Raw genomic sequence first — 16,789 nt, 5'->3', positions numbered from 1 at the left:
TATCCTAGGTCTTTTCAACCTGTAAGTCGAAGAATCTTCCATTTATACCAGTTTCCAAGATTTTGAGAGTAAGAAAATCTCTTTAGGGTCCCAATAGTCACTAGTTAATTCTGTGACCTTGGCAGAGGATGTTACAACCTCCAAACCTAACCGATTTTTTTGAAACCTTAGAGACAATCCCACATCAGATAAATACCCATGTTACCGCCAGCATGTCTTCTTGATGGATCTTTATGCCCTGTTTATATGTTTGCATTAGATTTTCTCCCTTTACCAGGTTGTATCTAGAAATTCTCTTTACTCATCAAGAGAATATATCTAACAGCATGTCTAACCTGTAGAGCATTATCAAAATAAATATAATATAAAAAGCATTGTAGTAAATTTCAAAAAAAAAGTGGATATTCATTTTAATCCATCAGCTGGGGTGTATGTCCCCCAAAACTTAGAGGCTTGTTCACAGTTGTATCTGAAAGACTACAGGGAAGCTACCCAAATCTAACAAGGACCAGACGCTAATTACAAACTGCTTTCGGCTTCAGGTTTTCACCTTAAGATCTTTCAAGGATCCAGTAAGAAATGTTGTTTAAAAATGTTGTTTAAAAGCTTCCCAAGTAATGAACATAGGCTCTAATGAGTGTAGAGCTGATTTTTAGACCTCTAAGATTTAGACCTATAAGATTTGATGACTGAAAGATAGTAGCACTTGCAGGAAAGTTGTCATTTATAAATAAATAAATACATATATATACATACATATACACACACACACACACACACACACATATGTGTATATATAGTATTAACATATAATGTATTATTTGTTTCAGGGTACAGGTCTGTGATTCATCAGTCTTAACACAATTCACAGCACTCACCATAGCACATACCCTCCTCATTGTCCATCAACCAGCCACCCTGTCCCTCCCACCCTCTCCCCTCCAGCAGTCCTCAGTTTGTTTCCTGAGATTAAGAGTCTCTTATGGTTTGTCTCCCTCCCTGATCCCATCTTGTTTCGTTTTTCCCTCCCTTCCCCCCATGACCCCCCCCGCCCTGCCTCTCAAATTCCTCATATCAATGAGATCATATGATAATTGTCTTTCTCTGATTGACTTATTTCACTTAGCGTAATAGCCTCTAGGTGCATCCATGCCATTGCAAATGGCAAGATTTTGGGGGTTTTGATGGCTGCATAGTATTCCTGTGTGTGTGTATGTGTGTGTGTGTGTGTGTGTGTATTTTTTTTTAAAGTTATTGCATAATCCAGGAGATTGATTGGCTTTTCCTAATATATATCCTGACATAATGATTGGTATTTTGCAGGCTTTTAGCAGTCATTTTCACTGCTCACAAGACCCATTGCTTTTTTTTTGAACAGCTTTCATCAATGATCGTTACGTCATTTACATGTGTAGATAACGCCTATTTGCATGGTAAACCTTCATGAATGTCTGATATGTTTAAAAAAAAAAAGTAAGTTTTTTTCAGTTGTTTATGCCGATCACTAAGGAGATAACATTTTCATTTCTAGGTTCATGTGAATCTACTTCTAATGGAAGCACGGATGCAGGCTGAACTCCTTTATGCGCTTCGTGCCATAACTCGGCATTTGACCTGATAGCATCATCACCCAGCGAAAATGTCCTACGTGTGGAAAGACCTTTTCACACAAGACACACATCAGAAGCTGTTTGTGATGTAGCATCAAAAATTTTTCAATTCTCTAGTGGCAAAGTTTAGCCGTTCTTTCTGGCGGCTGTAATGTGCAATGACGTGTTTTCTTTTTCTTGATGCTTAACATTACTAACAATTGCAAAAATAATACTGAGGAGCACTACTTTGCATTGTTTTATAGCTGGATTTTTTGGATACTGGTCATAAATCATGAACCTGGTTTATTAATGCTTAACTTCAGCGCTTTGGGGTTTGTACGTATGTGTATTCTTTTCTTTCCTTTTTTTTTTTTTTTTTTTTTATTTTAAGTAAGGAAAAGCGCTTACAATCTGCTCAAGCAATTGTTTTTCAGCTAGTGGAATTCAGCACAGAATGACCTCCTCTGGCCATTCTAAACTTTAATGTTGTGTCCTAAATCTGGTGGAGGAGAAGCATGCGCTGTTGAACTAAGCTGCTCACAGGACACGTGTCTGTGTCCCCAGGAGATTATTTGTCAGGCACTGTTTGTGGGGGGTTTTTTTGTTTGTTTTTGGGTTTTTTTGTTTGTTTTTTGTTTTGTTTTGGTTTGGTTTTTTTACTGCTATTGGCGATAACATGAAATGTGATACAGCCATTGTCCATAATTTAATGTGAAATTAATCATGATGAATTCTATAGCATGCTACTGAAATGCCAAATTCAGCTGTTTTCTTTCTCTTTGGAAACAGAAGTTTCCGTTTTCTATATCAGATGTATATATTAAAAGTGAAATTATGCACAATCCTTTCTATCACGGACAGCCATCCTCGGTCACCGGGATAATCAGTGCTCACAGAGCTGCTCACAGTTCATTCGGTCGGCACGTACAAGCCTGTACCCACACAAGATTGACCAAAAAGTTTCTTTGCACATTTTTCTTTTCTCATAGTGTTTTCTGTATTGCAGTTAAGCAGAGGAAGGTTAATATACTTGTATTTTTTTCCTAGTAGGCCTTTAGAACTTCTTTCCTGTTATTTTCCTTCTAATAGGTTGAACAGTTGAATATTCAGAGGTAAAAATTTTGTTTCTATGCATTAATGTGATCGAACAGCAACAACAAAAAAAAGTGCAATATGTTGGGAAAAAGTACTCCGCGGAACTCCCCCCCCCCATTACGTCATTGCAGAAGTGTCCTTTTGAACAGAGCCATAAAGAAATTTGTTCCAATTTTCTTTATCGCGCAAGGCTTTTGCCTTACTGGGGTTGAACGATATTCTTTTCCTAATGCCAAAGCACCCCCTTCCCCAGGGGAAAAAAAATCTCTTTGGACAACTGGTTTTAAAAAAATATCAAGTCTTAGGGGAGGAATAAGCATCCAAAAAGTCACATTTTTGCATTGGTTTATGTTGCTTGATTAGACTATCTTCACAGAGCACAACCTTATGTGTTTATAGCTTTAATTTGTCTTGTGTTAATGAACCAGTGAAGTGCCTGAAGAGACGCTTACAGCTATCCAGTGGGACACGACTGCACTGCTTGAACACTTTTTGGTTAATTAAGGGTGACTTGAATTTTAAACATGCTGATTTAAAAAAACAAAAAAACTGCTCCATTTGTTCATAGTAAATAATATTGTCGAAATTCTCCATTAGGGTTCCCACAAAGATTTCGTCTTAGACTTACTTCCTTACTTGTTCTATAGGAGTTTTGTCATGAAAGGATCGTGGATGAGGGTTTTCGTTAGATCTTTCGGCCCATCCATTCCTCATCCGTTTCTGGTACAACATCTTAGGTTGCTTTCTTTTAGATTTTGTTCCAGACAAGAAAATAGAAAGGTGACTGTAAGCCTACAAACATGAGGCCGTTCTGCATTTTTCGATCCCAGGATCTCGTGTGAGATCTTCCGTGTGAGGAAAAAAAATCACTAATATTTTTTAAGACAGGGTGGTTTATTTAAAGATACTATTCAGAGAATTCATGCCAGATCTCTTCTGTTTAATTGCATATACCATATGTTGATTTTATTCGGCATCACGTTATACAGAGATGTATTAACTGCAAGGAAAGTAGGAAAATGACAAAACATAGATGATAGCAAAATGTTCATTTGACGTCCCCAACCTTAGAACTTTTCAAGTTGGGGATGTCTTTTATTCTTGACATCTGGGTTTGGTTCTTTTTGTTTTGTTTTGTTTCTTTTTCCTACAGTCCTTTCATTTAATAGCCCTCTATGTTGTGCAGGTGACCTGTGTTACAGGATTAGAAATGATCTTTATAAAAGGAAAAAGAGAAATTCTCACAGAACACCATATGAGCTTTAGACCAAAAGGGGAAACAAGGTGTAAGTAATGAAAATGGCCACTTAGTTTTTGTCTTTTATTTTTTTACCCCCAGAAATGTAAGTAGTTGGAGTTTGAGTTTTGGAAATATTTAGTGCCTTTACTAGATCTCTTTTCTAGCAAAGTTTCTTTTTAGCTCCGTATTGATCTATCTCCTCAGTAATCAGGAACCTAAGTTGACTTGGACCTATAAACAAAAACAAAACAATATATTTATGAACCTCAGTGAACCAGCCTAGAAAAATCGACTTCTGGGGGTGCTAGGGCACCCCCAGTAAGCTACAGCACGTGCAGCATTCCAGGGCGTGAATACCATTTTAAACAAGTTTGCTGGGAACCTTCTCTAACGCAAACTTGAAATTCTGATGTGGTTTTCCAGGGTGGTATTTTTTCAGAGTATTGAATTTACTATGTAGTAATTTATAGTATAGCTTTTTATATTAAAATGTGATATTTTTAAAAGAGATACCTGGTTCAATTAGTGTAATGACGTGATTCTACAGTATGCTAACCTACACCTGGGGGCTCACATTGTGCCAAACTTTAAACGTGCAAGTGTACTTGGGAAAAAAAAAAAAAAAAAAGCACATGCGAATGTGAATTCTCTGACTTCCTTGCTTATCAGGTTAAAATTAGTCTAACAACCCGCTGATGTATATGCTTGATCGATGTCTATTTACTTCCCAGCTTCAGTAGTAATTTGTGATTTCTGAGATCACCATAGGAAATACCTGAATACTCTCCCGTCAGAAGGTGACTCTGTTCCGGAAGCGGATCGCTTGGCGGTGGGGGTGGCCTGGCAGCCGCCCACTTGATCCTTCAGTTTAGACCCACTCAGATGGACTCACGATAATCAGCAGCAAAGAGGCTTTCTGAGATGAGACCACCTGTTACCTTCTTCACCTTCTTGAACCACATGTGTTGTCTCAGTCCCAGGAAGAATCTTCATCCCATCTGGGGTACTTTTACCATAAAAGATGGCTAGTGTGGAATCCAGACCATGGCCTTGGCCTTTAAACCCAAATAATGGCAGAGCAATGCAGGGCTCTTTTAGAACAGAAAACTCAGTGGAAACTTTATATTAAAACCATATTTGAACCAGAGCCCCTATTTTAATTGTGTTATAAAGTCTCCTAAAGTTCTTAAATTCTTCTGAAGACTAAACAACATTATTCCAGAGCAGTTTTTTTTTTTTCTCCTCTTCCACCTTATAGAGTTTTTTAATCCAAAAATCTTGGATTTTTATGCCATGACAAAATAAAATGATTGGCAAAAAATTGAAGATCTATACTTAAAAATAGTTCACCATGCATATATGACCATAAGATTCTTTTAAACTCTTAAAGACAAGTAGTTCATCGAGGGGAAAAAAAAATAATAAATTTCAGTGCATGTGATACAAATGATTTGCACTGTGTTAGTAAAATGAGGTTTTTGTTTTGTGTTGTGTTTTGAAGACAATTCGAAATCATTCCTCTGAAAAGCAAGACCTTAAACTCTTTATCTAACAGACTTTTTCTTCTTTTCTGCAAATAGGCGGTCTTGCATGAAGTAAAAAGTATGCAACAATAATGATATATGAACAGTACCCGGAATTTTCTTGGTGGTGTAATTCCACAGCACCCTAAGAGACATGCGGCCCCTCAGTTCAGATCGAGTGCGAAGTTACTTAATTTGTCTTATCAGAACCCACTCGTGGTGGCCGTCCTCTTGATCTGTGTTTCCCTACTGTATCCCTCTGGAGACTGAGAATCAAATTATGGAGTCTTTCCTCAGAACAGTACTGTAACATGAATGTATTCCTCTCGGTCACCAGAATTTAAATGCCCCTGTGTGTGGAGCTGATTTCCATGCTAATTTGGCTTTGTGAGCAATGTCCACTCAGGTGAGACCTAGAACAAAAGCAGCTGTGGCGAAATGGACCCTAGAGGCAGAGGCAGAGAGAGCCCTGTGAGGAAGGAAGAGGTTGTCAAAGAACACATGGAACATCACTGAGTGTGGCCATCCTCAGCATCCCACACCTAGTATCAAGGAACCTTCCCTTGTGGGAGTTCCGACCCGCATTCGGTCCTTCCCTGCCTGCTTTCTTTTCCCCAAGTGCCTCAACCTTCTCCACGCTTGCTTCCCCCCCGCCCCTGCCCTCAGCCCACCTTGGCCACCATCCAAGCCAAACATCACCAGCCACCTGCTGATAGTCACCAGCATTTACTTTTCTGAGTTACGTTTTCTCCACTCATTAAGAACAGGACTTTGTCCCAGCTCCCCTAAATGCCTCAGTCGTCCAGCTACATTTTGGCTAACCCTTGCCCTGGACACCCTCCCAGAAACCATGCGGCACCAAGTGGAGTCCTGTCCATCCCATACTCTTCTCCCCTTTCCCGACTGCCAAAATACCTTGCTGTCCTCTACCTCATCCCCAAAGAGCCTATAAATTCAGAGTATCCAAACTTTTCATGGATTCACTCTCTGTTGTTCAGTAATGCTACTTCCATATTTTAATAAATCATAGAAGATTTTTGCCTTCTATCAAAGTAGAAGTCTTTATATTTATACATGATACAGAAATGGAACTATTTCTATCATGCAGAACTTAGCATTTAGTGGGACTTTAACATGACCGAGTTACCATCCTAAACTGGATCTATATTAGGGAATAAATACTGGTGTCAGTCCAAGTTATTTGAATGTACGTTTAAAATTCTCTAGCAATCCAGATCGATCCATGACCCTTCGGTGAAACAGGAACCTTCTGGCGTAGAAACGGCTGGTGTTTCAGAGAACTTGTTTGATTGCTATCGCTTGGGCCATGAAACAGTTCTTAATAGAAGGACATGCAACAAAGGGTGTTCAGGCGATCCCATTGGATCACACAAGCCCATTTGATAAATAACATGGAGAAAATACCACAAAATTGGATACATCAGAGTTTGGACAAGCTTTCCTGGGTCAGACTAAGCTTCTCATCCCCTTTCTTATACCCTGCTGTCATGGGGGGAGGGGAGGGGACGGGACAGAAAGGGAATGCATTGACTTTGTAGTCTATCTTCCCCCGGCTGCATTTCAGGTCTGTCCAGACTTTGTCATTAAGGAACACGTGCACAGAAGAGGAAGAAGCAAGTTCTTCCTCTCTAGCCAGTGCCCGCGCTGTGTCCTCCATGGATGGAAACCTGTCAGGTTTCTAACAGGGGACGTTTGCTCTACCAATGGTTGTCTGACCTGAGGATGAACCACCCTGTTTGGAAGTAGAAAGTATTACAATCTGAGGTGGTATTCGAATGCTGTACATTCTGTTCCTGAGCAACCCAGCCAGACAGCAGAGTCTAGTGAAATGCCTTCAGGGGCCCAGGAGTGAATCAATGGGTCGTTAAGAAATGAGACTTAATAATAGACGCTGAAGGGACGGTTTTTACTAAATCATACATCATGAGGTGTTCGTTCTAGCTTTAAATTCATTATGACTGCACCACCACGAAGTAGAGAATTGAAAAAGGAAAAATCTGGGGGTGGGGGGTGTAGAAGGAATATCTGATTTCTTCCCAGTGCTTGTGGAAATCTTTGAGATAATGAAACGTACCTTATAAAATAGCCTTTAGAAAAAACACCCCATTCTACTTATAGCTGATAGGACAACATCAAACATTAGTAAGTCTAAGTATGATAAATAGAATTTTTGGTATATAAATTTTGCTAAAACAGTCTATTTTTCTTGTACCCCTCGGTTGAACCTCTTAAAAAAATGAATGTATAATTTCCACAGGAAGATTATCAAAGGGAGAGAGAACCTCCGGTCTTAAATGCTAAAGTATTGTTCATGACTTCTGAGTGGCTGAGTGTGTGCCTTACGACACTTAGCAAATGAAAGTGGCTCTACATCTCTTTCTTAAATTAATCCGTCTTTACAGATTTCCACAGACTTCCAAATCTCATCAGGAAAGATCAAAAGGAAGGATAAAGGAAACCCATCAGCTGGGTAGAAAGACATTTCCTTTGTGATGTTGAGAGACTGTTTTCTCCTTTCTGAATTTCACAAGTTCTCTAAAAGGAAAGGCAAGAGTTCAGTGGTACCCTTGTTCGTCAAGGACAGTGAGCCAAACTCTAGGGCATGCTTTCTTTGCATCCATAGATCTTCTCCGGAAAGAAAATACGATTTTTCCCCTTCCTCTTTCTCTTCATACATACCCTTTTCAGCCCAAATTAAGATAGACACAGGAAGCCAACCAAGCCAGTCTGGCATCTTCTCCATGCTAATAGAATAGTCCCATCCACGTGCGCCGTCTGAGCGAGGTGACAGAGAACCCCATCAGGTCAACTTGCAACATGGCCTTGCTCCTCAGATTAGCTCCTTTGAACCCGAAAATAACTTTCCTGGTCATGGAAGAACTGGATGTATCCTTTAGCTTATGAAATAGGATTTGAACTTGAAATCTCTTTAAAAAAAAAAAAATTCCTGATTGTTGCAGGGCGGCTACATGATGAATGTATATATTAAGACTTTGTAGCTGAATTGCACATGAAATCCGATTGCCAACTTCTTGACTTTCAATTTTAGACATCCTTTTATCCTTCAGTTGTGAGCGATATATGTAGCATGCTGTGAAATGTCTATTATAGTTCTTTAATTCATCAGTATTAATACAGATTTATCTTTTGCGTTCCTTGGTACTTTTTATTCAATGTAATCAGAAGCTGTGATGTTTTGCCTTTGTAGTCCTGTGCTTTGTTACTGTAATTTTTTTTTTTTACGAAGCACGTGACTTTGGACTAATGTGAGGCAGATGACATGATCTTTGAGACTGCTATATAGGTCAGTCTTACTATATATGGTTTTCAATTAGAATAAGCTTTTATCAAATAGATCATTGATGCAACTTAGGATTCACACAGGTTTCAGCGTCAAACGGCAGTCCTGTATTTATAGTTTCAATTCTGGAAATAGCAGACTTGATAAACAGCCACTTTAAACTCATTCTGGCAAACCAGACCCTGCTCTAGATGTAGTCGTCTAAGGTAGTTAACCATATAAGCCTTTTCAACTATATTGTGCCCTCCACGGGAGTCAGCCGTAAAGGAATTTATAGAACCCATGAAAGCTTTTTGTATGTATAAGTAGGTTTTATTTTTCTTATGTTGCCGATTTTACAATTCTGACTAAAGCTGACCTGAATGGATCAGTTTATGTGTAATATTGGAGTGCTTTAATGGCTTTTTTTTTTTTTTTGGAGGGATGGGTAATATTATTTGAACAGATGCAGAAGGAACTGTTAGTGGGTCAAGACAAACAAATTTGAAATAAAGGAACTGTGTATTAAACATGTTAACAACAATTCATAACTGCACTTTTTATGACATTTTGAAAATCTATTTATAGGTACAGAACAATGGGTTTTGTTAAACTGTATCACATTTATACTTGCAGAAATTTATTTCATTGTTATTAGTAGGAATTTTATTGGTTCAATAAAATTGGCAAAACTGAACTCTGATTATTTGCTTTATAAATATTTATCTTTACATTGGAGTAGCATTCTTACCTAGGTTCATTTCTGCGCGATATTGAGACGTGCTTTCGGAAACACATCAGAATTGTCTTTTTTTTTTTTCCTTTTATTCCCGACCCACAGTTTTTTGGGTGACATTTCATATAATCACTCGATATTGCATTAATGGAATATTATGATAGCATAAGTGGTGCAAAATACATAATTATTGCTGCCTTTTAAAACGTCTGTTGTGGTCACAGAAAGAGGCACATTAATTTCACTATTGTCTCTTGTTAGCCAAAATGGTAATGCAGAATGGGAAAGGGGCATTGAACCTGGGGTCAGAGCCTGGCTTTAAAAACTTTTTCTTCTCATTCTAATACTAGCTTTGTGACCTTAGAAGTAATTTAATCTCTGGGAACCTTGATTTCCACACCACCATGTGAAGGGAACATTACCTTCTTGATGTGGTTGTTGGAGAATGAGGTGAAATGTAATCATGTATTTGAAATATACAGAACGGTAGCGGGTTTCAAAGGGTAGATGAGAAAGCTTGACAACAGTGTGATTTCTAATTGAAATAAAGAGGTGGGAAGGACAACAGATGGGGAAGGGGAGGTTATTCACCTGGAATGGGCAGGGATGGTAAGGTCTCAAGGAGATATGGAAGACAGGCTTTTGGAAAGCTACAGAGGATGTGTAAAGCCTTTCATGCAAGTCCTAATTTTGATTTATGCTGATTACATAAAATTTCGTATCAAAGGCGCGAGCTCTCCCTTTGTGCCCTGTGTCCAGCTGTCCACTGACAATTGGCAGAACCCAGGTCCTTGCTGATGAGAGCCTCTTTCAATAATAGACAACATCTAGGGGAGAGGAAGGGGCACATGCAGCCAAGTCAGCAGCCCAGCCCTTCCTCAAGACACCCGCCCCCCCACCCCCAAGAATCCGCCTTTTTGACACTTGTTCCCTGGGAATTTATTAGCTTTGAACCATTCTTCAAAGTGAAATAAAAGTCCAGGTTTCTGTGTGTGCTTTGTCCTTTCACATACATGATCTCATTTACTCCTCAGGTTAACTTTGAGGAGAATTGTTACCTCCATTTTACAGGTGAGGAAACTGAGTATCAGAGAGCCTCGCTCACTGAGGGTTTGACCTTCTGTCCTTCTAATACCACTTCCTATAAGGAACTTCCTTATAGTCTAAGTTCCTTGCGTGATGGTGTAAATACTACCAACACGACATTTTACTTGAAAACTTAAAGGATAGTCTATGCTCCAAACAAGAGGTTAGATAACTTTCCTATCCAGCTAAATTGCAACTTTTTTTAATTAAAAAAAATCAGGTTTCTTTCCTCTAGTCATGTAGGGGCACTTTGATTTAAAAGATGGTCCCCAAGGGGGAAGTTTCCCAAACCAATTATATCAAATCTGTACCTGTAAATTCAAAGGCTAAGAATTTCCCCTACGAGAACAACAAGCCTGATCCTAGAGAAGACTCAGGAAAGCTTAAAACTATATTACATTTCTATTTTTAGCACCATTCCACCAAATGGTGGAAGTCACCAGTTCAAAATCATAGTTGCTAACGCACCTCACTTTCTCACACAGAAGACGTCTCTTGTCCCTCATCTCACATCTTTGACATGTTTCAAAACACGGGTGAGCAAACCTTTCCCTAGAACTCTTTTGAGAGCAGCTGAGGCAAGAACTCATACTCCCTCTGGCACAAGCCTGCTCCTAAAATGAACGTGAACAAATCCTTACTCTTCGTATCAAGGTGAAATTTAGGAAAAAGGGCCCGGTTACAGAACTCTCCACGACCCGCTGGCTCTCTCCTTCCCTTGCCCAGAGGCATTAGGGCACGTCCCTTCGGCACCATTGCACAGTCACGGCAGCCCCTTGCTGACCCAGGTTCAGCGGGGGAGCATGTCTGGTGGCCTTGGGGCTACTGACATCTGGCTTCTGCTCACCACCCTCCTCAGAGGGGCTGCCCTGAGTGCTAGTGTAGGATGCCAGAGGGAACTGCGTTTGCATGAGGTATGTGAAATGCTGGGAGTGAACAGTTAACCCCTGGCCATAAGGACAGGATGGACGCTTCCTTCTTTTAATCTCCCAGGCAATGGTCTGGAGACTCCGAGGGCCTGGAGAATCAAGGACTCGCCCAACTCTATTGCCTTTCCCTCTTCCCCACTCCCTCCCCTGTCCTCGCCATTTTCTCCAGTCTCCTAAACAGTGGTTTCTGGCTTTGCTTCCAGGATAGTCTAGACCAAGATAAGGCAGTACAGGATAGGAATTTAGAAAACACATCCCAGAATAATTTCAAATCTCAACGCCAGCATTGCTAGCTGTCTGGCCTGGAACAAGTTACCTAATCCTGTGGTTTCTTGAGTTCCTCTGTAAAATGTAGATAACAGTATGAAGGAGAGCCTAGCGCCTGTCCTTAAGAAAGGGGAAGTGTGGGTAGGAAGAGGCTAGCTGAGGGACATCAGACAACAGAGGAAAGAATAAGGGAATAGTTCGTATAGCAGGGAGTCATAAAACTATCATTTTTCCAGAAACTTCTAAATGTTAGGAACTTTAAATACATTCATTTTATTACAGTCACCCTTCAAGTAGGTATCTCCCCCTTGAAAGCATTAAAAAAAAAAAATAGGTGAAAAAAATAAGCGACTTGTTTAAGGTCAAACAGGTGGATGGTAGAACATTCTGAGGTCTGTTTCATTTTAGTTGCTGTTCTGTTTCTTCCTTGCCAAATAAAGAGGAAAGTCTTTCCTTTTGTTTGGTGTCTTCAGTGAAGGTTTAACTGGTAGAACTGGTAAGACTTGGGTTCGCAGAGATTAAGGAACAGCACAATTAGGCAGAGACGACCAAGGGAGCAAAAACCCGAAGTACAATATTCAGGCCAGATGTGTAAGGCTTCGCATTAGATGAATTTAGAAAGTGTCATTTGCTCAGACCATGCAGGGTTGTCACGGTCAGGCTCAAGCACTGTATTTATTCATTCGGAAAAGGAAATGAAAGCGATTTTCGGTAGGTCTTGAGCACAGGAATGGATGCGTCCCACTTTGAAACCACAGCATCACCTTGACAACCAGAGCCTGCCTAGAATTTCAGGGGCTCATGGAAACAAGATGTGCAAAGTAAGTGCAATGCCATCTTTAGAAGTTTTCTGCCTGAATACGTTTGCCCTCCCCTCTGACGATGTACGCCAGGCTCCCATCGGTAAATTAAGATCCTGCGAGCACACTATGGCCATGCAAGGTCATCCCTTCCCACACAAGAGCCTTCCGATGCCCAGGACCAATCTGGAGCCATTAGAATTCCGTGCCTTCAAGCTAGGCATTACCCAAACAGGCAAAGTTTAAGTAATAGATGTGGGAGATTGCGTAAGTGCAACGGTTAATATCCTTCTAGCAGCCACCACCTTTGGACTAGAACTCGACAACTTCTCTCATCAAGAGTTGGAATCTACTTCTCTTGAATCTGGGTTCATCGGGTGACTTGACTTCTCCAACAGTGAAGCGGCAGCAGCATTGTACAAGTTGCAGACCTAGGTTCTGAGAAACCTTGTATGCTTCTGCTGTCTCTCAGAATCCTGCTGTGTCTGGGGCCAGCCTGCTGGAGGATGAGACGTTGGCAGCCCGCTGAGTTGTTCCAGATGCTCTCGCCAAGGCCCGGGTTGGAGAAACCCACCCAAGATCAGTAACGACATTAGCCTACCTACAACTGATTGCTCACTTGCCAAGCCCAGTCCAGATCAGAGGAATCTCCCAGGCAACCCAGACGCATGAGCAAAACTCATTCTTTTTTTTTTTTTTTTGAGAGAGAGAGAGAGAGAAAGAGTTTGAGAGAGATTTTGCCTGTGCAAGTGCCTGTGCATGAGCATGAGCTGGGGGAGAGGCAGAGGGAGAGGGAGAAGCAGGCTCCCCGCTAATGGTGGATCCTCACACAGGGCTCAGTCCCAGAACCCCAAGATCATGCCCCGAGTCAAAGTCAGATGCTTAACCAACCGAGTCGCCCAGGTGCCCCAAAGCTCACTATTTCTTATTGTGCTATTGAGGTTCTGTGGTTGTATATTCCGCAGCATGGTTGTGAGAATAGGTAGCCGATACAATGGAAATGCTGGAGGCAGTCAGTACTGCATCCCATACAGAATCTGGACTGGGAAATTTCTCCTAGCTCAGTTTATTAAGGATAGCCTTGGGGAATAGTCTTAAGGATTTTCATTTATATCTCTAGAGTTCATGTAGGTAGTAACTTAAAAATCAGCCCTCTGCTCATCCCTGTTCTCAGAATGTTCATCTTCCTGGGGTTAAAATAGATCACATTCCTATTAAGCTTGTTCTTGGGTCCCCACTCCAATATTTTGGACCCTAAACATGACTGCACCTATAACTGGACCAGTGAGTTCAGGGCAGAAATACCCAAACTTTGGAGTATAAGAATCACTGAGGAACTTGTTAAAAATCCAGATTCATGGAACCACCCCTAGCAATTGTGATTCAGCGAGTATCGGCCAGAGACTAGGAGCGTCCTTCTTTAAAAAGCATCCAGATAACCGGCAGTCATGTGGTCAGACTTTGAAGCAAAATGGCTGGGTCATAAGATCTTTCCAGTTCTGAATGTACCAAAACTACAATACAGGTGCATACCACAGGGTAGTCTTTGAAGTCTGCAAAAAGAAAAAGGAAAAAAGCAAATCAAACCACAGAAGGACAAGTGGATACAGAAAGTAATCATGAAATCATGAGTGCAGGAAGGGCACAAGGGAAAGGAATATTTTTCTCCTGGCTTTTCAGTGAGCCGTCCTGCTATACTTTTATTTCTTCCTTGGGTGGAATGTAGGTCAAATTGATAGTTCTCGACCATGATGCACTCAGAATCCCCTGGGGACTTTAAAAATACTAATATCTGAGAACTGATCACCCACCCTGAGATTCTGTTGGAATTAGTTAGAGTTACACCCAGAACATTTGGTCTTTTTTTTTTTTTTTCAAGATTTTATTTATACGTCGGGGGGAGAGAGAGAGAGAAGAGACAGCACAAGCAGGTGGAACATCAGGCAGAGGAAGAAGCAGGCTTCCCACTGAGCAAGGAGCCCGATGCAGGACTCGATCCCAGGACCCTGGGATCATGACCTGAGCTAAAGGCAGATGTTTAACCCACTGAGCCACCCAGGCACCCCAGGACATTTGATTTTGAAATCTCTCCTGGTGATTCCAATGTCCAGCACATTTTGAGAACCAGTGGGCAGAATTAAAAGCACATTCCACTGAATGGATGTCCTCCTAACAGTGGAAAAAATTGCACCCCTGATTTACTACTCTGACCTGCAGACAATAGGGAGGACACAGTCAGATTAGGCACAAATGAAAAGGAATTCCCTGTTGCTTTGAAGACCACATTCTTAGGGGGAATCTCAGCAGTCGCTGGTAAGGTGAGCATGGAAACACACACCCACTTCCCAGGACCCCGAGGAAAAGACGGCAAGTGCCCATTCTTGACCTGTGAGCAGAATGCTTTCGCAGACTGAAGTCATTCTAGATTTTTCTACATTTTTATATCCACATGTCTGTGTGTCTAAATTTCTATGTATCTCTATGTGCACAAGCGACATGGTGTCTTCTGTTACTGCTCTTCTCCCTATCGCTTTGTGGTTAGAATGAAAAATATAGCCATGAAAACAAGACATGGAATCCTTAAAAACTAAATGGACTGTGCTCCATCGCAGTCTAAATTGTGGTTCTCAGACCTTCTCTGAGCATCGGAATCTATAGGGAAGAGTGTTTAAAATAAATATTCCCAGAAATACCCAGACTTACTGGATTAGATTGGAAGGTAAGGGCTCATATGATTTCCCTATTGCTAAGCTCCACACACACATTTTTTGGTATGCACTAGGCACCATCCTTCAGAAATCTCCTTTGGAGAAGGATGTACGTTTGGGAAGCAAGTGCCCTTAGACAATGTTATCCATAGTCACATGGCCTGAGGTCTGCTTTGACTGTCCATACGCTCTCTGTGCTCAGTGTATGACGGGAACACCAGATGGCATCTAGGGGCTGACCGAGAGGGTGGGAGGGGGAGGTTGAGGGCTGCAGAAGACCCTGCACCCTGACTTTGGGCCCCCAGGTATGGTGGTGATGGACGCAGTCAGCTGGTACAGCCCCTCCATGTCCTGGGCCCTGTGGGGCTCTTAGCTGCTTGGAGCTCTCCAGAAGGAACATGCCCCTTCTTGCCTCATATTAGTAGATTCTAACCAAATCCTACCACTGAGCCCTTTCTGTGTAAAACAGGATTCTGTAACTAGAAGTCTTTCGGCTCAGTTCTGCCTGTAGCCCCCAGAAGGATTCGGGAGAAGGTAAAGCGCCCCCAGATTCCAACGTGAAATGATGTCCCGCGTACTGAGGACCGGCAACAGAGGTGACCCCACTCCTCTTGTGACACTTCCTCCAGCCCCACTCCTGGCTATGGAAGAGCCGAGAGAGAAAGGCAGGAAGAGAACATTTCTTCAGCGAGAACTGGGTTTGAGTCCCCGCTCCCCTCACGGATACCACTCTAAGGAATTTCTACAGGTCGTGTGGAGTTTAGGGAAACTTAACAGACTGCTCTACAACTCTAATCTAAAGGAAAGCCCGCAGCTAAACTGCACTCCCGAGTGTCCCTCACTGGTGGGCCCGTACAGGACGGATGCCAAGGGGCAAACGCAAGGGTCCTCCAGCCACCTGGCATGCCAGGAGGCTGGATCTCCTTGCAGGCCAAGAGCAGACCGTGGGGGGTAACCAGGCTGAGGCATCTTGAAGGGACGCGGTCTAAGAGGGGGCCCTGCCAGAGGGAGATGCCTCACACCACACGAAGGCCAGATTGGGGTGTCTGCAGGAGACCACCCCAGAATACATCTCCCGAGTCCCCCTACTGCGGTCAAGGCTGTCGGCTGTGAGTGTAAGAGCAAAAAAATCTACTGCAGAGTTTTAAACTGCACGTGTGGAGGAGGGAGGAATGACAGCCACGTGATCGCATTTGAATTTCCAGAACGTTCTGGCAGGAGCGTGGAGAATGGAGGGACCAGAATAGAAGTGTGAAGGCTGGTGAAGGAGGCAGGCAGGGGGGAGAGGAGCAGGGGGCAGGTACTGGGGTGGATACAGCAGACGGGGGGAGAAGGAGAGGGATCTGGGGACAGATAAGGAGCCGCCGGGTTCAGACGGGGTGGGGGGCAGGGTTAGACAACAAGGAGGAGTCAGGATGACTCCCAGCGTCCCGCTTGGCCCAAACAGCTGCCCAATGGAGTCACTTACTCAGAGAACTCCAGGAAGGGGCCAAGCCATAGGGAAGAGGTCAT

The 16,789-nt window shown here is 42.1% G+C and overlaps 1 protein-coding gene across 2 annotated transcripts in view; it reads left to right on the top strand.

Annotated features, from left to right (window-relative positions):
• Nucleotides 1-4,537, top strand: part of SESN3 (sestrin 3) — a gene marked incomplete at its 5' end in the record, with an annotated part of 73,775 nt that extends 69,238 nt beyond the window's left edge. For both annotated transcript variants that reach the window (XM_080816058.1, XM_080816057.1), the window contains one exon: nucleotides 1,532-4,537. In XM_080816058.1, coding sequence (XP_080672184.1) covers nucleotides 1,532-1,618 — 87 coding nt within the window. In that variant the 3' untranslated portion in view covers nucleotides 1,619-4,537. The remainder of the gene's footprint in view (nucleotides 1-1,531) is intronic.
• Nucleotides 4,538-16,789: the final 12,252 nt, after the last annotated feature.

This window comes from Martes martes (genome assembly GCF_963455335.1).
Source record: "Martes martes genome assembly, chromosome: 10".
NCBI classification, from domain to species: domain Eukaryota; kingdom Metazoa; phylum Chordata; class Mammalia; order Carnivora; family Mustelidae; genus Martes; species Martes martes.
The sequence above is the reverse complement of the archived record's forward strand: the minus strand, read 5'-3'. Positions and strand labels throughout refer to the sequence as shown.